The sequence below is a fragment of the Pholis gunnellus genome, assembly GCF_910591455.1.
Source record: "Pholis gunnellus genome assembly, chromosome: 17".
Taxonomy (NCBI): domain Eukaryota; kingdom Metazoa; phylum Chordata; class Actinopteri; order Perciformes; family Pholidae; genus Pholis; species Pholis gunnellus.
The window spans coordinates 19,449,472-19,471,394 of record NC_136544.1 but is presented as its reverse complement, the minus strand read 5'-3'; the positions used below and the strand labels follow the sequence as shown (position 1 = coordinate 19,471,394).

General features: G+C 44.3%; 1 protein-coding gene across 1 annotated transcript in view; it reads left to right on the top strand.

Annotated features, from left to right (window-relative positions):
- The window catches only part of cacng2a (calcium channel, voltage-dependent, gamma subunit 2a), a gene marked incomplete at both ends in the record, with an annotated part of 60,780 nt that overhangs the window by 24,027 nt on the left and 14,830 nt on the right, over positions 1-21,923 (top strand). The window contains one exon of the mRNA XM_079176949.1: positions 16,338-16,421. Within this exon, the coding sequence (XP_079033075.1) occupies positions 16,338-16,421 (84 nt within the window). The remainder of the gene's footprint in view (positions 1-16,337; positions 16,422-21,923) is intronic.

Here is a 21,923-nt window from a genome sequence, read left to right as displayed (position 1 = left end):
GAATGACTTGGCTCCAGATGCTCTGTGGGAATACATTGATACTCTACTGCTGGCAGAGTTCCTGAGTACTACGATACTACAATACATCACTGCTGTGTATTACTACAGTTCAGGGAGTTAGCTGAGAGACACTAGGAGTGATCAGTTTCACATTCTACAAGGTTATTTGTATTAAAGTCAACAAAAATGCCATTTTGTGGTCTAGAAGTTTCTAATTTGTCTGACAAGTTGAAGTATTTTGGTCAAGGATGAATTATGTTTTCAAAGAACAACTTTAGAAACAAGAAGAAAAGTGGTCTCTTTATTTTGATTATAAGTATATATGTGACGTGGTCAGACTTTGGACCTGGTTTCAAATTGGTAAAGTATCCGGATTCATTAACATGACAGGCATCTGCAGTGGGTTAAGAAGTACTTGGATACTTTACTACTGGGTAGAGTAGTACTGCATCATATCATGGGAGTGAATAATGTGTTTTTTATGTAAAAAGTAACGACAAGTGTTTCATAAATGTAGTGTTGTAAAAGTCTGAACATGGCGTGTCCCGACTTTTTGGACTACGGTGTCCCAAGTGGTTCACTGAATTATGCAAGAATAGCATGTGAACACACACATACGTCGGAATAACATTAATTCACCATTTCTGTCTCCCCTACTCATATCTACTGTAATCATCGTACAATATCTTGTGTCTAAACTTGTAATTGAAGATGAATTAATTACCAAATATCACAACAGTGGCACCGGTTAAATGTAACACAGCTTCCATACTTTGTTCTTTATTTATACCTCCAAAAGTATAGGCTATACAACTGCACAGTACAGTACAGTATAAAGTACCATATAACTGACCAGGCAGGAAGCCAATCATAGTTTGGCTCATCTTAAACTCTAAAGACTTTCCAAAGTGGATTCAGTCACAGCGGATAAAGTCAAACAAACAACTGGCTGTGACAGAAATAACAGCAAAATCACGACTGACAATCAGAGAGTTACGATAAAAGTTAACTTACTTGAATCAGAAGCAGGCGAGGGTCAAATCCGAGAGGGTAGCGTATGGATCAGGATAAAGGTCTAGCAGACAGCGAATAAGGGTTCAGGTTCAGGAAAACAAGAGCGCGAAGCAACATTGACAATCTGGTAACTGACTGGGGAAAAATACTCACAGGCTAGTGAGGGAATTGGAGAACAGGTGAGTAGGTCATGTGACTTGGACAGGTGGGAAAGTCTGAGGACACCTGGTGGACAGGTAGAGAAATATGAGTGAAGGAACAATAAACCCAACTGAGGCAGACACATTGAGACTCTGTGTAGTACAATATTTACAGAAGAAGATAAGTCCAATACTTAAATATTTAACGAATGTCCATCATTTTAAAGTGAGAACCAGACTTGTTCCCGTCTCCATTCAGTACTATTAATACCACTACTAAAAGTACTACTATTACTTTGAGTAAGAACCATTTTTCTGTGACTCCAGTGGTGGAAGAAGTATTCAGGTCCTTTACCTAAATGTACAAATACCACAGTGTGAAAATACTCTGGTAGAAGTAAAAGTCCTGCATTGAAAATGCTACTTAAATGTTTGTAAGTATAATCAGGAAAATGTAGTTAGCATTAAAAGTAGAAAATGTCCCCTCTGACTGTGCTATTATATATTCTAGATTACATTACTATTACTGATGTATTAATATAAAAGCAGGATTTTACTGTCAATTGACTTGTTTTGAATGCAAAAATCTTAATTTGCAAAGTTACTAACTCCAAAAAAGGACAATATTTCCCACTGTGATGTAATGAAGTAAATGTACATGGTATAGAAAATGCTCAAGTTAAGTACAAGTACCTCAAATATATACTTAGTTACTTCACCACTGCCTGTGGCTTTATCATATCCGTGACATCAGAGGAAGATAATTACGACTGTTATGTAATTAAAGGCCAACATCCACCTGCTGTACTCAGTCTGTTTGTGACTTAACCTTAACAAGGAGTTCAGGTCTGCAGTACTTTTGTGATATTACTGCCAGTGTTGGATGATGATGTACAAACACTACGACACACAGAACAAAGGACAGAGAGAGAGAGATTTTCATTTTTTCAATACAGCTACAGATAAAACTTGTTCATGTGATGGTTTTCATGCCAGTGTGAGATGGAAAAGGGAAGAGTAGGCGGGTGGACACAGCATATTTGGGTAGAGTGTGTGTGTGTGTGTCTGTGTGTGTGTGAGAGCAGCATTGAAGTGCATTTAACAGGCTGGGAGGGTGATCAGGACCCCCACCGACCTGCAACCACGAGAGTGAGTCAGACCTGTTAGCAGTCCTGATCATTCAGTTAAGAGATTACACAACAGTGCATTATGATAATGTGATCATTATAATAACACTCACCCAGCTAAACCTAGTCCGATACTGCAGTCCTACTGTTTTACACTGACAGATGTTTCTATGATTTGATTAGACTTTGGTCTCATGAAAGATCAAATGATGAATCTCTTGGTTGAGACAATAATTTATAACAATATTTTCATTATTTGTCGCCCTAATTTACAGTTTTTTTTAACATTGTCCAAAACGGTTTGTTTAAAAGTTTCTGTCTCATCAGTCCGTATAAACTAGCTCTGTGTCAGGGACGTAACCTGGAAAAAAACAGTAAGTTATAAGACAATAATCACATATAAATAACTCATGGTAAATTGTTCATCTCTCTCTCTCCTTTCTGCTGTATTCTTGCAGCTCCCTCCATCATTCCTCCTCACAGAAATCATTATGATCTGGTGAAACAGCTGCATCGACTGCCTTTGATTTGTGATCTTTTATAGTCACCACTAAAAGCATCCCCCCTCAGATCTGTCCTCAAGTGTTCCCGCCGTTATTAATGGCGTTTGGGAATCCAGTTGATTTAAATAAGAGTGCTGCACGTTTCAAAAGATCAATGTGCAGCTGTTTTAAGGGGGATATTTATGACGCCCAGGAACCGTCCTGCCATGCTCACTGAGCAGATTTTGCGCTGATATCATGAGCTCACTTCCAGGGAATGTGATGTAAATCATAAGGAAAAGGCCGGCAGCGGAGGTCAAATCATTTAGGGTTTCATCACAGCGACTGAGCATCAGCTGCAACTTCATCATCACCGGTGCAGAGAGGCGAACAATCCAGCTCAGTGCTGCGGCCCGTTTGTTAAACTGAGCTGAATGGAGTGTGATGTTTCCCAGGTTGTGGATATAAACCTGAGGTGAGGAAGTTTAAAGGACGCTTTGTACTCCAGAGCACAAAAAAGGGGCATTACATCACCCTTGTTTCTAAGCAACACTAAGTTAGCCAACAGCTATCTGATTAGTGTCAGCTAAGCTAAATATAAATGATAAAGACGTTCTAAACAGGAAAAGACATTCACTAATATACACGTAGAAATGTTCCTACTTTGTGCACATTCGTGCAAAATTACGGTCGGATTCATAACATAAGAATTAGATTATTTTGTTTTTATGACCATGTGTATAGTGAATCAGAATAATGCTAAATTGACAGGCGCTTGCCAGCTATCTGGAATCAGCAAACTGCCATTTCTCTATATGATGTATGTTTACCAGGAGGTGTATCATGGAGAAGGTGGTGAAGTTGTTGGAGGAGAGTAGCCCCTAATGCATAATTTCATAGCACAGGAAATTGGTGTGAGTAGCTGATCATTATAGAAACAGAGTAGAATGGGAAAACATCGCAAACCAGAGAAAACAAACAACGCCACAATTTGCAACTAAGGGCTGAAACTTTTACAAAATGCCTGTAGCTAAAACGTTAAATTTCAGCATTTCAAAGAATTACTTTAGCACTTTATGTCTACTGGGGTTGCAGTTGATAACTAAAATGATGATGGATGATGATGATGAAGTTAGCCGTTAGTGAGTTAATGTTTAGCTAGGTGTTAGCAAGCTACTGTTCATTGGCTGCGGAAAAAAAAACATCATGGCGACGGCCATATTCCAAAATGTTGATGGCAAAATTGCAGATCTCTAGGCTTTAAGACGGCAGTCCACTAACCAATGGACGACGTCACGATGACGACGTCCATACTCCAATGTGAGACAACATTTAATGAGGATGAAAGGGCGTCAATTTCGTAGTTATTTAATACATTTGGCCAATGCATTAGTAAATGTTTTAATGATTGCATTATCAATGCATTGATTTAGTCAATCAATGCATTATCAGTTAAAAAGTGCGTTTGTGTGCCCTCATCATTTGTGCGTACCCACCCGTCTGAGGCAGTTCTCAATTTGTACGAACAAATTCAGGTTCAAAGATTTGTGCGTTCACGCTGTTTGTGAACGGGACCCTTTGATTGAGCCGTTTAGTTGGCGAGGAGGATGTTTGTTCAGAGAGCCGGTGTCGGCCTGAACTTGAAATACACTGACAACCTTCTGGGAGTTTTTCCTCGCATGCTGCATCCTGAACTGAGGATGCGTGTAAGCATTTATTTATTCATAACATCATAGTCAGTGTCCTTATGTGCTCTCGCTGTTCCACCTCACAGCAAACAAAATGTCTGAACGTCTAATTTGTGTGGGCTGAGGCCGAAATTGTTTAAAATAGAGTTTGAGCAGCAGGATGCGTAACGAAGACTACTTCAACACTTACAAATGTGTAAGTGTGTGAAAGCTTTTGTGTTTATCTTGAGCTGTGTTAGTGTAGATCTGAAATCTGGATTAGAAAACTGTATAATGGAGGTTAACATGGCAGCCATGAGCACAAACCTCCCCAATTTGTTGCATGTAATGCTGAAACAATTAGTCTATTAATTAATGAAGATTAATCTCTCAAGAACAATCTTGACAATCGTTCAAGTAATTTTTTCAGCAACATTGCCACAAATTCAAAGGTTGAGGCTCCTCACGTGTTTTTTTTTCTGTCTTCCGTGATTATAAAGTGAAGATCTCAAGGATATAAATACTTAAACTTGTGCTCTGTGGAATTGTTTGGGGCATATTTTCTGACACCTAATGGATCAAACCGTTTACTAATTAATGTAGATTAATGTAGTAATCTCTCTCTCTCCCCTCTTTTCATTTGCAATCTCTTCACTGTCCAATATCATAAAATGAACAAAGGAAAAGCAAAAGAAAACTGTATAATGTGGAATTTTAACAATTGGAACAATAACCACCATGCTTTCCATTCGTAAATGGTGTTTCCCAAATTGTTAGCATGTTGCCGATTTCCTGCCGTTCCAGTAATTCAGGTGTGAGGGATTAAGGTGGAGGTTTGTTGGAGTGCGGCGCTGTGCTGCAGGCGGGACTCGGCTCAGTCCTGCAGAGAGGACGCTTTAGGTCCTACAGCGGCATGGCGGGTCCACCTGATGGTTAGTTTAGCTCAGTCTTACAGCTCTGCCTCCTTCCCAGTCAAATAGAGACTATACAAAGCATTACTTCCCTTTTTCCTCTCAGTTTTTAGAGGCCCCATGTTGCTACTGACTGCACTCGCGCTTTGTCTTTCTATGGCCCCTAAAGGCCCCTTCACACTTTGAGATTTTGGGCAGTCTGAGATGAAAGTCGACAATGGAGAAAGAAATGTGGTCAAATCTTCCAAAGCGCTGGTCGTAGACACGTCCACCAACAGCTTGTGTCAAAATTAATTCACCTAATTGTCACAATGTGGCTGCAGCCACGACCCAGGTCTGCAAACCAATTAACCAGAATACGGCACGATTTTCTTTCTAAATACATCTATTTTGTTTTTATTATTTTTCTTCAAAATAGTTGCTAATGAGGGAGATGAAGAAAAAATTATAACTAAAAAAATAACGATGGTAATCTAGTCATAAAGATAACAATATTATTTAAAAAGTAATAATAATAATTAAAAGAAAAAGAAGAAAAAAGGGGCGAATGAGTCGGATGCTTAGAATCAATCTTTTATTGTAATCAATTAATATTGTAAATACAAATTAATCCTTTTGGTTAGAATTGTCTTTTCAGTCCAATAGATTGTGCTGAGTTTCGCCATCCGTTTAGATTAGTGGTTTAATTGACGTCTCTCTGTGGTCACATTATAATTTGTGATTTCGGTTGACATCACTCCACGGATATGAGTCAATGTGGACTAATTCAAACTTCCTCATTTTTATTCCGACGCTGAATTTTCATAGTTTTACACAGATAGGAAGCAGCACCTGTTACTGGAATGTTATGTTGCTGTTACTAAACATTTTAATATAGAGGGAAAGTAGAAAGTTGAGCTCTGTTTTCCATTTCTCAGTGTTAACGAGCTCTTACTCACTCTCCTCCAGTCGATTGTCTTTCTCTTGACTGAGTCGGGCCATTTTCCTAAACTGGCGTCAATTCCTCTTTGACTCATTTTACTTTCGCCTGCAGCCAAACTGCATCCATCAGGCCGCATTTGCATTGTTCTACTGACTGTGCGTGAGTTCGTGCTGCCAGTAGATATGGTTTCCTGGTCGATTTTTGGACAAAGCCGTACTCCAGGGATGGAACAGCCAAATAAACGGTGAAGCAGGAGATTTAACTGAGCTTTCAGCAGCTCATTTTAAATGAGGTTGTTCATGTTTCCAAAGACTGGGGATCACAAATAGATGTAAACCAGTTTCCTCCCGCGGAGCTGATTACATGATTGTGATTGGCGTAGGTGAGGTGTTGTTTGCTTGGCCGGCGTTCTGGGAATGCCTCTCTCAGTGGATGCTGCTGCTGCTGCTGCCGAGGAACTCTTCTGAGGAACTGGACAGCTCTCGCCCCGTCTGACCAGAAGGCTGTGACGCACTCAGCTGTAACACCGCTGACTCACTGGCTCCCCGTTCCTGGATCTGTGAAATCCCATCCTGCCCTTCATCGACGGTTCCTGCTTCGCTCAGTGACCTCGCATGTCCCAGTGTGTCCACACGTCTCGGCTGAGGCGCAGGCCAGGAGAGATCCCTCCCACTCCCTCTGACTTGAGCTGAGGAGGGTGACGCTGCTCGTCTTTGTTTGTGAAATACAGACAACTCACCGAGAAGCAAAGAGATGAGGCCTGGAAGACTCTAAAGCAAGACGGAAGAAAGGGACATACGTACATCTCTCAACGGCTGGTACCCCGGGGCGTCCCATTACATGAACGTCTTATTGATTATGCCACTGACAATTTAACGTCAAATGTTTGTGGTCAGTCAACAAGCGCAGTTCAGTGGAGCGACAGACTTAACGATGAAAAAGCTGAGCTAGCGTTGATTTTCTTTCAAATTTGATGACTTTTATACATCATTATTATCTCAGCCATGAGGATCAAGAGATCATTTGAGTGTGTGAGTGAGTGTGCAGCTCTGTGTCTGTCCACGGCTAATCTCACATTCTGCTGCAGCAAACTAGCATAATATCTTTGCTATGCATTTACGTCTGCATGCTCAAGGACCTCCACCACTTGTTCTGAACACCTTTTATCACCCGTTTTATTCTGCCATTGACTGCCTGCTGACTCCTCACTCGCTAGTCTTATGCGTCCCACGGCCTGTAGGGGCCACTAGTGATAACACAGCTGAGAGCAGCACTGTGTGTGTGTGTGTGGGGGAGAGGGACAGTTTGCTCAATAGACTTGAAGCCTAAATAAACGCTTCAAGCCGCAGTTACTTGAGGCGGAGCTGCGACTGCACAGATCCGGTGCAGATATCTGCGTAGACTCTACTGAGTGCACTTATTGAAGTAATAGAAGAGCTGCAGGCAGAGTAGGAAGTCGACAGATTGGAGGAAAGAGAGGCGACAGACCCGCTCCCACATATTGCTCCAAAACACTTTGTACAAAGAGAAATAATAATAATAATGTCCTGCAACTTAAATTACCATGACCCGATCTGAAGCCCTACGACATCATTTGTTTCCAAAACTGTTACAAATCATTGTTAAAATCAGGATTATGATGTGACAATGATGGCTGCTGTTAATGTTAAGGTTTAGGCACAAATACTAGGTTAGGTTAAGGGATCATAATTTGGGTTAAAGCGACCACTTTGTTAATGTTAGGGGAGCTTTGTTGACTGATGGTAAACAGTAAACATACAGCGATTTAAGTCTGAGGTTTAATGGACATCCATCCACCTGACCCCCTCTGTATGCGAACTATGTCGCTCTCCAATAACGCCACCTGACTTCCGCCTTTGCTCCCATCACAACTACTCAGGCTTTGTCAATTAAACATACAGCATGTTGTTTTGGGGCACTTGCTGAAACGACTGATGCGGTCATCTACCTTCCCAGGAGTAGAGCCTCTTAAATAAATAAAGCAAAAACACGCAGGTCGTATATTCTAAATCACAATATCACTGGTTTCTTGAAACAAACTTTGTTGCATTGCTTTTCTAAAACGCATGTTAGCTGCCTGCCACCCCCTCGAGACCTGGAACTTGTATTTAGTTCCACCTCATGAGCAGTTAAGGGTCAGGAACTCGCCCGGAAAGAGGAGGGAAATACAGTGGGAACAATGCACATTAAGTTTCTTCACAGTATAAAAACAGGAGGCTATAAATAGAGTGATTGGAGGAGAAGAGTCGAGAAAGCAGCGGGGTGAAACGAATATGACGGAGGGGTTTCTAGCCTCCCTACGGGTTCGCTGCTCCTTTGGTGGTGGATCACAGGCGATCTCTACCTCCCTTCCTATTTCTTCTCCATCAACACATCATCTCAGGAGTAAACAGACCCGCAGACCTTTGCAGCAGCTCTCAGACAGACGGACATCACGGCGTTCAGGGGCAGAAAGGATCGGCTTTGTTTCAGAGCCGAGCCGTGGGAGGTCAAATGACTGTCTAACATCTGTCAGTCATCCTCCAACGAGCCGAAACCTGACGGCACCTCGCAGCCTCCATTAGTCTGCCTCCCACATCACCTACAGCTGCTGTGTTACTTACCTGCCAACTTCTCCACAGACTGCAAGATACATCTTTATTTGCAAAACTGCTAATATTGTATTCTACTTGGTTCGTCTTCTTGCAGCATTAAAGACAGAGAAATAAGTGCTTTCCTGTACCTGTCAAATGTATACATTTTTTGAATTTATTATTATATATCTAAATCCCTCTCCGTTTCTCTTCCGGTAAAACGTTTCTCATGACTCATCCTGCACTCGGGGGTGTATACATAAATACATAAATTATGTCCAATCTGGAGAAACCAGCTAACCTCACTCATCAGGGAAACCAGATCTTCAGGGTTTTTGTTCCAGAGGTAACAATAAATTGATCCAAATAGCTTTGACATTGTAATAAAGTTTTTTAGCGGCCTTTAATAAACTTTGTCTCATGTCACGGCTCTGTGGGCGAGACGAGGGGTTCATTCAGACAAGTCTGTACATACAGCAGGACTAAGACGAGACTAGATTACAACTAGAAGCTGAAAAGAAAATCAGTTTTATGGTTGAGAACCAAAACCTCTTTGTAGTCATTGTGTGTCACTTTGTGGTCTCTGCGTGTCTTTTTGCAGCCCTTAGTTGTTTTGGTCTCTTTGTAGTCTTTTGTTTCTCTATATGGTTGTTTTATGTTTCTTTGTGGTCATTTTAAGTCTCTCCCTAGTTGGTACATGGCTTTTTGAGTGACATTTTTCAGGTGATAGCCAGGAGGGCCACCTGGTCTGTGCCGGGTCGACCCTTTCAGTAATCCGTCCATCCAGGCATCAGTCTACACCGGACGCTTCACATTCTCACATCCGGTGCAGACGGGAAGTTATAGGACAAAATTCTGATGGACCGTGATAGCTCATGATGTAATGGGCTGGAGGTTTGTCTGGACATTAGTTTACCTTGCAAGGGAATTCATTCATTTGTGCCTTTTCCTTCACCTGAGTGGAGGCAAACAGGCATTCATGGAGGGTTGTAGAGCTTTTTTAAAATCCCTGACCGATTTGATCAGATGCCTTTTAAAATTATTTAAAAAAGGCCCACTAATTCTGTTTCACTTTACGATACATAACTTAAACTTAAGAAGCTCCAACTGCCATTTCACTGTGTCTTTAAGTCTTCACACAACACTTCTGCAGCAGCACTGACATGAAAAAAGCATGTTTTCAGAGGCGGAGAAGCTACATCTGTGTTGTCTGGTGTGTGTGTGATGGGAGAGGGGGAGACGTATGGGCCTCCCTGCCTTAGCGGGGTCATTACCAAGATGAATATAGTGATTATAAGGATGAATAAGGTGTGATTATGAAGATGAATAAGGCGATTAGGGCTCTTGTCACTGCTGCTAGAGCGGCTGTTCATTGGGGGGGGATGTCAACGTTTAACATGCATGAACCCATTACCTTTTCAACCACAGGGGATTTATATGCACATACCTATACATGCATGCACGCGAGAGTGCTGCAACGCCCTTTGTGTTCATTTGTGCTGCTAAATGACCCGTGCCTTCCATATATCTCTTTCCATTGGCTGCTCGGTGCTATAATCCCGCTTATGTGTTTGACCCGAAAGGACGCAGGCACACCTGCTGTGCGCAGCGAGCACTAGCTCGCAGGCTGCCGTGCCGGTACTGTAACAGCAGCTGACTAATGCTGCATGCTGTGTCACTGAAGCCGCTGTGTGTGTCCAGGGGTTAAAGACACCTCACCGCCGGCTCCGTCCATGTGATCCTCTCCCATCCCGGATAGCTATATCCATGGCAACCGGTTCTGATGTCCACATGGCAACGGCTGCCGTAGGGACTGAGGATGGAGGTGGGAGGAGGAGGTTGTGGGCGAGGGGAGAGGGGGAGAGGGTTTCTGGATGCTGACGCACTCGGCGGCTGCCTGGAAAGTTTTTGAGAATGCCGCCCACTGACGAATCAGAAGTGGGCTTGAATCTCTCTCTCTCTCTCTCTCTCTCTCTCTCTCTCTCTCTCTCTCTCTCTCTCTCTCTCTCTCTCTCTCTAACTCTTTTGAAACGGCACCTCCTACTCAGTCAAGAGTCCTCCTGAGCCCCCTGCATCACCCCTCACTCCATCCTCCCCTTCCCATCATGCACCTCCTCCGTGTTTTGTGTCTCATCAAACCTTTGTCTGTCTGCAGCGCTGTGGCTGTGATCATGTTGGATTGCTGTTTGAGGGTTTCGTGTGTGTGTGTGTGTGGGCAGGCCTCACCAGGATGTCTCTCTCCTCGGGCGTCCAGTTCGTCCGGTTCTGCTACTTTTCCACCCTGCACATATGTACAGTGTGATGACGGCCGATGCAAATGCGATGGAGAGACAGAACCGTTATTCACACACCCTGGGTATGCAGCCCATTCTCATTCCCAGGGCGCTAAATACCGATGCTTTGTCACGTCCTTCGCCGTCTGATACCGATGCATAAGTAACCCTTTATTATATGTATAACACAGGCTTTCAAGTAACTACAATGTAAATCCATCGGTTTCCTTATTAGACGCAACTGCTCTGGAAGACAAGTGATGTAGTATAAAGATGTAACATCACATAAAGGTTCAGTGTCCTTAGAGGCTCTTTCAGTGAACATATGTATCTTAGCTGGAAGTGTCTTAAAATCTACATTTGCAAAACACAAACAACACAAGTTGACAATTCAGTGGCTATGAGGTAACCTCTTAGCACAGAGCTACTAAAGGCAGGGGGGGGGGGCATGATCTTTCCTTGAAGGTAGTGTTGCACACGAAAAGGGAAGAGAATGAATGAAAGAGTGAAAAAAAGAGAGCTTGCGTCAGGTGGGCGGGATGGTCGGTTTTGGAGAGTTGAAAATGTGTAACTGTTGAGGTGTGTGCAGTTATCATGTAGCAGCCTGGTGTTTTTTTTTATTTTTGCACAGGATTTAATGAAGTTAAACAAAGCTGGCGGCCGTGCGTAATGGCATTGCACTCTGACGTGGCACTTCTCAAATTGGAGGCTGCAGTTTCATCAACATATCTGTCCTGCTGTCCTCCTGGGGTTTAATGAATTGAGGGAGAAGCGTTTCATACAGTGTTACATACAGTAGGTGTGTTAAGTTTGGGAGATTGGCAGCGGAGTGATGCTGGTGCCAGAAACACGTGTGGTTCTGAACCGTCTATTCTCAGCACATCACATTTTCTTTGCGTTATCTCATTAGCATTAACCTCCCAATTTTGCACCAAACTAGCAGAGTGCTGCTTGCGCTGGTCGTTGCCACAAGCACCTCTAACAAATGATTCATAAACAGAGAACATGACCAATGATAGTTATTGCACAAATAATAATTAGCACGCAAGTCACTTACAGAAAGCTTCAGCGTAACACTTTCATGACCTCATTTAATTTGGTGTGAGTCAAGGTGGGAGAAGTTGCCTTAAAACTTGCAGGAAGTCCTCCGCAGCAGGCCAGAAACTTCCCACTCAGAGGAAGATGGCCAGAGAGAAAATGAGGGTTTACTTTTCCTGTTGCTGTCTAATAACCAGGAGCCAGGGGCCATTCAGGTGGTATCAACAAGCAGAAGAAAAACCTCTTTTAACCAGTCAACACCTAAACCTTGGAAGGCTTCCACATTAAGCAGAGCTCAGCCTCAGCTGGAGCGGCTCCAAAACCCTGCGCCCATATGTGAACATCCGCCAGGGGAAAGCTTCTCTTTTTCTTTTATAAACACGAAATAAAGAGCAACACAGCGACGTCACCGGCTCAGGAATAGCTTCTCCCCGTGGTTATGGGTTCGCCGCTGACCGGATAAACCCCGGGTCCCTCGGGAGCAGACCCAGAGCCTCGCTGTGGTGGGCCACCATAAATCTACCCCCCCCCCCCCTTCTCTGTTCCACAACAACCCCCTTCTCTCCACTGCACTCCACTCTTGAGTGCTTCTCTGTCTCTGCAGGCTCTGTGATAATGAAGTGCTTTATGGCTGCAGAGGATGGGGGGGGGGGGCGGGGGGGCGGGGCATGGGGTTAGCCCACAGCTTATTCCCACTGTAGGGGGGCACAGCGGTGACTGGACTGATTAAGTAAAAGTCTGGGCCAACCCCCCCCCCCCCAGCACAAGGGTCCGAGTAGGTTTGGTGATCTCAGCGGGAGGTCTCGGATAACCTGCTCCCTCTTTTGATGACGGCTCTACAAATTATTACCACTTGATTATTATTATTACAGTGTTCAGTCAGGCACCGTCTGGATTTCAACACAATCCTAAAACCTTGTTCTCCACGAGGGTTTAGAGTTCAGACGGTTTTCATTTGTTGTGTTTAAATTATCTGAAGCCCTCTGAGACTCTTAACAGTGATTAAAGGCTACACAATCACAAGCTTGACTCACTGCCCTTAATGTCGGGAAAAACATGTTTTCACCTTGTTTGCTAATTCTTCCCGTCATAATGTTTGTCTTTAGAGAATTAAATGCCAGAAAATGAACAAAACCTTTGCCTTCTTGTATTCTAATATTAAAACCCGACTGAATTCCTTCCTACCGAGCTGAATTCTGCTCGCATCCAAAATGTTTGGAACAGTATTCAGCACACTTTTTGACCAGTTTCTGAAATGAAAGAGATTGCAACATCGCACAATAGATCAAGGATGTCAATGTCAGTCTGTCAGTCAGGTCTGAAATATTTAATATTTTCAACAACTATTGGATGAATTGTTATGAAATATCCCATAACTTTGGCGTTCATCTGACTTTTCAACCAGCTTCATCCTCATCCTCGAGTCAAAGTCCCAATTACCTGTTAAATCAACTAAATGACATGACGATGCCAACATGCTCGGTACAGCTTAACAGAGCCACTGTAGACTCTTTAGTCCTGTTTTGGCGTCAAGTGCACAAATCCTGATTCATGTGGCTGTAATTTAACAGTTACCAAAACATTTGGGATCTTTAAAGCCGCTCTCCTGCCTCTTTCTGTCAACCAAATGTGAAACTGGCAAAAGCAAGACACGGTTTTCGTGTGACTTTAAACACGGAGCCCTTTAATCCGGCGCTCGGTGCTGAAAGTGTTGCTCAGTGAATACAGGTGTTTCTCTTGAAGTGCTAAGTGTTTTGACCCGCTACACACCTGAGCCTCCGGTAACAGCGCTCCATTCAACAGTGGTCCCCCTGCCAAAGATCTTAATGGCCAGACGGCGCTCTCCACGCCTCGGCCCCGCGCTCACACTCACGTGGGGAGGTCTCTGAAATGAAAATGCCATTATAAAACATTTACCAGCCTGCTGAGTTTACATGTCTTACAAGAAAAGGACCGTTTGGAGCGGTTAAGTGTCACATAAATCTTTCAGCACACTAATTGAAGTGGTTCCCCCAATAGGCCACTCTCCACAGCTGCTATTACAAAATCGCACAACTGCGGATGGGACGGCCAGCTGCAAACCAAATCTTACACCCACTTGATAACGTTGTTACGACACACACACACACACACGGTGCTCTGTGGGTTTGCCGCTGCTGCTAGTTTGCTCAGACAGCTCCACTGGGAGCGTGCAATGTAGTCGTATGTAAACACAAGTCATCTTTCAGTGAAATATGCTCCGAGACGCGGCACAAGTGTGTGTGTGTACGCGCTCCTCTTCTGGAAACAACTTATTAAGAGCTTATTAAAGCGGGCAAGTTGAAGAGGAACACGGTGTTATTTCCAGCAGCAGCCTGGGGGAGGAGTTGCAGGAGGTGGAGGGGTTACACCTACAGTATGCACCAGCTCACATCTGAAAGCTGGATTGCTACAGCTAGCTGCCGAGCATCTCCACCAAAGCTTCGGAGGATTACTTTGAGCTTTATGCCACCGCGCTAGTTAACAGAGATCACCTTCCAGCTGATTGGAACGAGCTCTCTAATCTCCTTTAGCTTTATGTCGTATATCAGAGCATTGAGTTCAAAACTGTGCAGGGCCGTTAAACTCTGGAGGGCTTTTTCATGGCTCAGCAATTACTGAGGCCTAAAACTGATGTATTCCACCTCCCACTCCATCTTCCCTCTCTGTCCTTCAAAACCTCTCTGTTCGCTGCCCTTCCTATATTTATCCCTCCTCCTCTTTCCCGCTGCATTGTCTTTCTCCCAGCTTTTCATTGTCTTTATCTCGCTCTTGTCCTAACTGCCACAGAACCTGTTGATGCAAATAGAAAAGTGTTTTTGATTATTGGCGCTAAAGACTGGGAAGAAGTAGAGTGCCGTATGTGAAGCTGCAGGTGATACACTGCTGCGCTGTGGTCTTGCAACCACGGACAGGCCGCGTGCGCTTGAGAATGTTGCATTTACAAACAGTCGGAGACAATTCCTGCATAGCATGCATTTAAACCTCCACCGAAGAGACAAAAACATCAGATCTGTGTGGAGCGATCAGGAGTCTTATCTTCTTCAAATTATTTCATGAAACAAACAGAAATGTCAAATTTCCATCTTGGTTTTCCATCGTTTGAGTTTTGACAGCTCATCCAACAGACGCGGATGCAATCGCACATTAATTCTTGTTTTCTTGCACCGATTTTCTGAAAAATCTGCTTAAGTTTTGCTCCACGTTTCGGTGGAAACAATCAAAACAAACATCTAAAATACACGAGTCTCTGAACAGACGGCGGCGTCTGCCAACCCGCAGGTAGCTGCGACACAAATCCTGCACGCAGGTGGGAGAGCGGATCGAAGGCGCTTTGATGGCTCGTTTTTTTTCCAGGTGACACTCTGTCTAATGTCTGAGTGGTCATCACCGGGGGGGTTCCTCTCTCTCTCTCTCTCTCTCTCTCTCTCTCCACTGCATGTGGGCCATTCACAAAGTAATAACCGCACCCCGCTGTGCCCATCATGCCTCACTGCCAAAACCTCCTCGGCAACACCTGGCACCATGGCAACCAACACCTGCTCGCCTAATTAGAGGGACGCTGGAGGGAGAGGAGATGAAGAAGTTAATGAAAACGCTAATCTGGTCCAATCAAACGCCCAGGCATCTGCCTTCCTCGCTATAGCAGCAGGTCGCGGTAATGGCCGCCTTATGGGCGCCTCCCCCGCCACGCCACCTTGAGTGACCTCATCAATGCCAAAAATTCCGCCGAGAGGCTGCAAATAGAGGAGAGCGGACAGGAGGAAGTGGGGAGGGCGAGGGAATGCCGGCGCGCCGCTTCCTGGACGGACAGAGAAGCCGGCCCGGGCGAGGTGTCAGCCAAATGAACGAGCATTAAGAGATGAGGTTTCCCAACGCACAGCAGCTGGAGCGGCTCCAGGTCGCACCAGCTGCGCTGCTCTTGTTTACAAGCCGCCACCTGCTGCCGGAGAGGCCCTGGTGCTCAGAGGAGCATCCTCTGGTCTGTGCGAGAGACATTTTTAAGGGTCCTCTATCAACTGTTCTGACACCATATAGGAACTTGCAAGCGTTTTTGTGAGTTTCTAAAAAAAGGTAGAAGTTTGTGTCATGTTGGTGTTTTTTGTGTGTGAACTTCACTGAACTCTTTGTGTTTCTCCCCCCCCCAACAGGAAACCTCAAAGGGATGTGTAAACAGATAGACCACTTTCCTGAGGAAACGGACTACGAAGCGGACCCGTCTGAGTACTTCTTGCGTGAGTCTCCCTCTTTTCACACATATAAATCCTATTTGCACATCAGATTTTGCTGCTCAAGTTGTTTGACCACGAGGTAAACCACATCAGCCCCCCCCCCCCCCCTCCCCCTCCATCCCCCACACAAAGTTCTCTGGATATATTCTCAGACTACTTTTAAAATCTGTCCCACTTTGTGCTCCGTGTCAGACCGGAGCCAGTAGCGGCTCTTGGCCCGTGTGTCACTGGAGGGCCGGCCAGGCTGAGTCCTGCCAAGCATCTCGTCTGTTTTTACTGCCTGGCTGTGTGTAACATAACGTGCAGTGTTTCAGTCGGCTGTGTACCCTGTAAACACAGCCCATTGATTTCTGCCCTCTTTCCCTTTGTGCAAGCAAGACAGAGATGCTTGTCCAACTCATTTGCCTGCTAATCCTCAAAAAAATCCCAACAATGACTCGGAGCTTGTGATGTACTGTTAGTATCGTCGGCTCAATTCTCTCTTCCGATTGGCCGATTTGTGTGTTTGAGACGCTCATTTGTGAATTACAGACTCCTGAAGTCAGCGAGTTAAACAGCAACATCTCGTGTTAAAATTTAAAGTTGGTTTTATTTAATGTTTGTTTCGTTACCGGTCAAAATGAATATGTGTTTATTACAGCTCTAAGTAATGAATCATGAATATTTTAAAGAGCGTTTTATAAACACTACATCAGTAAATCTGCTTTCACTTTGGCAGATTTTAATTCAGTTTTAATTTTGGAAGGACAATAACTGAAATGTTGCAGTTCTGCTGATCCGGTCCAATCAGGAGAACTTTCTTTCCCGATTTGGACGTTCTCTTCGTTTTTTGAGGCAATCTGTTAAAGCAGCTTTGATAGAGAAACTTATTTGAAGAGTGTCACTGCATCGGAAACCCGTTGTTTACACAGACACGTGTAACACAGTAGCAGTCTGTGCGAGTAGTGTACGCAATTACTATCATTACATTTTAGTCAATCCCAGTAACAGTTTGAGGGGTTTAAACTTGTAGTCCTCAAAGGACACTGACTCAAGTGACATCACTTGATTCAAACAGCTGGAGACACTAAAGGACTTATGCGACTTTTTCACGTACACATTAGTACACCTGTAATCAGACTTACTTCTTTCCATAAGTAATACAGTATGTGAAATAGATTTCATTCGTCGAGTAACACGTTAACTTTAGTCCCTGATGACCCCTGAAGTGGTACCTCCTCCCTCCTCCTCCCTCCTCGCCACTACAGCCCGCAACGGTTTGAAACTAGAAGTCAGAAAGTGTCCGTGTCTTCATGTCCATCAGCAGGGACAGTAATTGAGGCCTCTCAGAGAGCCGAGCAGTGCGTGACAGTGCCGGAGATTAAGCCCAGCCAATTAGGCTGTGTTTGACTTAGCGCTCTGAGCGGTTGTTCCCGGTCCATATGTGCCAGAGAGGACAGTTATGATAACAGCTCTGATAATGATTCGAACAACGCCGGAGCCCTTTTGCGAAGGCAGATCTGTCTTCGTAAAGAGGCGTCTCTCAGGCCGGGGACGAAGGGGTCGCGGGGTGGAGGCCTCGCTCAGGCCCCTCGGACCACCGGTGCTCGTCTGCAGCCGTGCATGTGTGTGCACACGTGTGTTAACCTCTTCCCCGGCTGTGATTGGAGGAGAAGGCCGCAGTGCTCCCAGTGGCTTGCCAATTAGGACACTCGCATCCATAAATATTTCAGCCTCCTTCTTATATAGGTCAGGCCTCGCTCTCGATCGCTGTCTCTCACACTCTGCCTCTCTTCACCCTCACACCCAGAATGTTTCATGTCAGGAGTTGTGCAGCTCCTGTTGCCATCTCTCTGGATTGAAAGTGAGACCTGGCGATTCAGAGCGTTACGCTGTATAAAGGTCACAGAGGAGCATCTTGGGGGGGTGTGATGTATTTTTCTGTATCTGCCCATTTCCATTTCACGGACACACACCTGGTATTTCCATAATGCGGAGTTTCACGGCGCCTCTGGGTGGTCAAAGACAGAGAGAAGCTGCCTCTGCTCTCACAGGAGAAGGGGGGGGGGGGGGGGGGGGGGCAGAGGGTTAGTTATGCAACAGAAATGATGTCACTTCAGGTGAAGGCCCCGGCGGAAGTGACATCACCGAGGAGCTCGCCGGTCCAGAAATCGAGGGGACACACCGGTGATGTCATCACACAGCGTAGAGAGGAGGAGGAGGAGGAGGAGGAGGAGGAGGAGGAGGAGGAGGAGGAGGAGGAGGAGGAGGAGGAGGAGGGAGATATTTGGTGCTGTGGCTTCTGAGCGGAAAACACACAAATCTGACTGCATTCTGCAAAACACGCTCCATCAAACACACACTCTGATCTGCTGTCACACACATACAGACACGCCGCATATCAGTAGCTCCTGTGTGTCTGTTCCGTGAGCTCCCCCAATAGCAAGGCAGTTTGCACATCCACAAGGGGTTATATAAGCCAGCTGAGGCACACTAAAGCGCCAGTGGGTTTTTAGATCATGCCGTGTCGGAGCTCCCATCATCCACTGCTCTACTGGGCGCTAAGCAGCTGAGAGAGAAGAAAGAAGGGAAGAAAACGCCCCGTTATGCAAGCTACTAATGCTAAACTGAAAGACATCAATTCAGTGTAATAAAGAGAGGAAGATCACGTGAGGGGAGGTGGGATGTGTGTGTGTCTGACTCCTATGGATGCATGCTGGTGTGTATATCATCATGATAATAAATCATAGCAGCAAAAAACAACTATTTTAGTAATTATGACGGCTTCCAGCTGCTTTTCTTATGTGAGAATAAATGACCTCTCTTATGATTTTGGACTGTTGCTTGAACAAAACAAACACTTCATGTGTAAATTCAAGTTTTGCTTCAGGGTGATGTGATGGATACTTTTTGCATGATTTCATAGACTAAATTAAGAAAATGCCCCATACTGTAATGCAGATTCATTGATGTACAAAATAATTGTCATCTACAGCCCCTAACGCATTACATGCAGTAAAATAAAGCTACGGCTGCAACTAAAGATTATTACAGACTAATTGTTTAGTCTATGAAACTGCAGTGAAATAATACAAGTCACAACTTCCCAGAGTCCAAGGTTTCGTTTGACCAACAGTCCAAAACTCAAATATATTCACTTTACAAAGCTGTAAAACACGGCACAGCAGAAAATCCTGCAGGAACCAGAATTAGTTTGGGCTTAATGACTGAGACGATTAAACATCAAAATACATGAGTTATTATTTTAGCTTTCATATAAAAACTGTCTGCAGAACCTCTTCCATCATTTCACTGCTGATTCATTTAAATTGTTTTATGGTTTGTATTAAGTCTCGTGTTTCTCTCACTCCTGGCCACAACATGTTCTGCTGCTTCCGGCTGCGTATTTGCTTGTTGTCAGATTGTTTTTCTCACCCAGCAGCCCACTGGGAAGAATCCCCCCCCCATCCTGCAGCGTGTCCCACTTCCATACTATAAACTAATAAGCACTATATCGGGGGCCCTTTTTACCCCCTCAATTAACTGTCTTATGAACTTTCCCGGGTGTGTTTTTGCCCCCCCCGAGCATGCGTTGATCTGTGCCTCTGGTGTTTGCAAGCGTTCATCTGAGAGTATTCGCTGACATTGATGACAGAAGGGCAGGCCTGTCACAGCCTGTGTCACCCTGAGGCCTCGCGGCAGACTGGACGCTGGCCTGAACTGGCTTTTGCGTCGCCCGATAAAATCAATGGGTCTGGAGCAGGACACGCAGGGGCTTGTAGGGCAGAGCGGCATCGCTGGCTTGTCGACCACTGCAGAGTCTCTGCTGCCCAGTTTGTACGTCACGTGACCCGAGATGAGCTTGTCAGACTGGTAGATAATATATCATAGCAGGCGAGGAAGTTAACATCCAGCCCCTATGTTTCCTTTAGCAGGTGTCCCGGTCGGTCGCGGTGACATTGAGCATCCTGTTCCTCGAGCGGTATCCAAGACAACAAATAAGGAATCCATCGACCGATACATAAAACACGGGAGCACAGACACGGACCAATAAATTAAAAGCCAATCATTTTTGTCCTGGTTGACCGAGTGAGCGCTAGCACTTTAACTTCATATCTTATTAACAGGGAATATAGTGAGACGTCGCAGCTTGTAAAACACAGAGGTGAGAGAGTGTGTCCTCATAACAAAGAAAGATTATAATACACAGTGTCGTGTTGTCACTGGGGTATCATCAAGAGACGGCTGCACCCTCGCAGACCAGTTTTACATGCACGCATTTATTCATCATGTAACAGCAAACACTGTAAAACTTTACTCTAAAATTACAGGCAGCATTTTTATCCTGTAAGGTACAATTTTACAGCAACATACAGCAGCAGAATGTCAGGTTTGACTGTGTGTGCTAAATATATCAAAATAAAAACAGCTTTAGTGTGAAAAGCCAGAAGGGAAGCTGATCCTCATGCAATGAAAAGTAAAATGACTTCCAGCTGCTTCAAGATAAAGAAATAAAACAACACAATAGATTTACTCTCCGTTTGTTTTGCACTGTAGAAGATGATTAGAATACTTTTGGGCAATTTAATCTTGAGTTGTTGTTTTAACCCTTTGTGGTTGGAATGGACCCCTGAACTGGTCACTTAAAGGTACCTTCTTGACTTTCTGAGAAATATTCAGAAATATGGAGCAAGATGTTTATGAGAGGGTCCTCATTTTGTTTTGTTTTGGGCACGTTTTCACATTATTCTATATTAGTTGGTAACACAGCAACAAATGAACCAATACGTCTACAAAGCCAGTGAAGAAGAAGACTTTTAGTGTAGACATGGATATAAATAATGCAGGGTCAACATGTTTGTTCAACCTTTTTGTCATTTTGTGAAATGGTAGCTCCAGTGTAAAGAAACAATTAATTATTTACTTAAAAGTCACGTATTTTTCTTTGAAATGTACTAGTTTTTGTTTTGTCAAACTCTTTTTACAATTGATTCAATGGGAGCAATATGACGTGATTTTTATCACAACATAGAAATGATCCAGATATTAAACCTTATATATATTATATATTATATACATTTATATTGAGGCTAGTTTGATAAACACAGGTTTTACGAGCAAAGGGATTTACACGTAGATATTTGAGATCTCTGTTTTGAGCAGAATAATCGTGTTCATCACTTGACGTGACGACCAAAGATAAAAATGTGAGCTCAGGCCTCCCTCGGTGTGGCGTTCACTGCCCCCGCTGGTATGTGATGTTTGGCCACGCTAAGCTCTGGCTGTCACGCAGACGTTCAGGCGTGATCTGTGGGGACAGCAGCGGTGGAGTGGAGGGTAATTACAGTAATTGAAATGTGTTCTGTGGAGGGAACTTTAATTGTCTGAGCGGGCCTGTCATGTGAATTGATTCCAGTGTGAGGGAGCTCTTTAACTGTGTTCCTGGCCCGTCTGTGTGTTATGTTAATATGACACAGCAGCACTCAGTGGGAGGACCGTGGGCTCTAATGGTGTAGTGTATGTGTG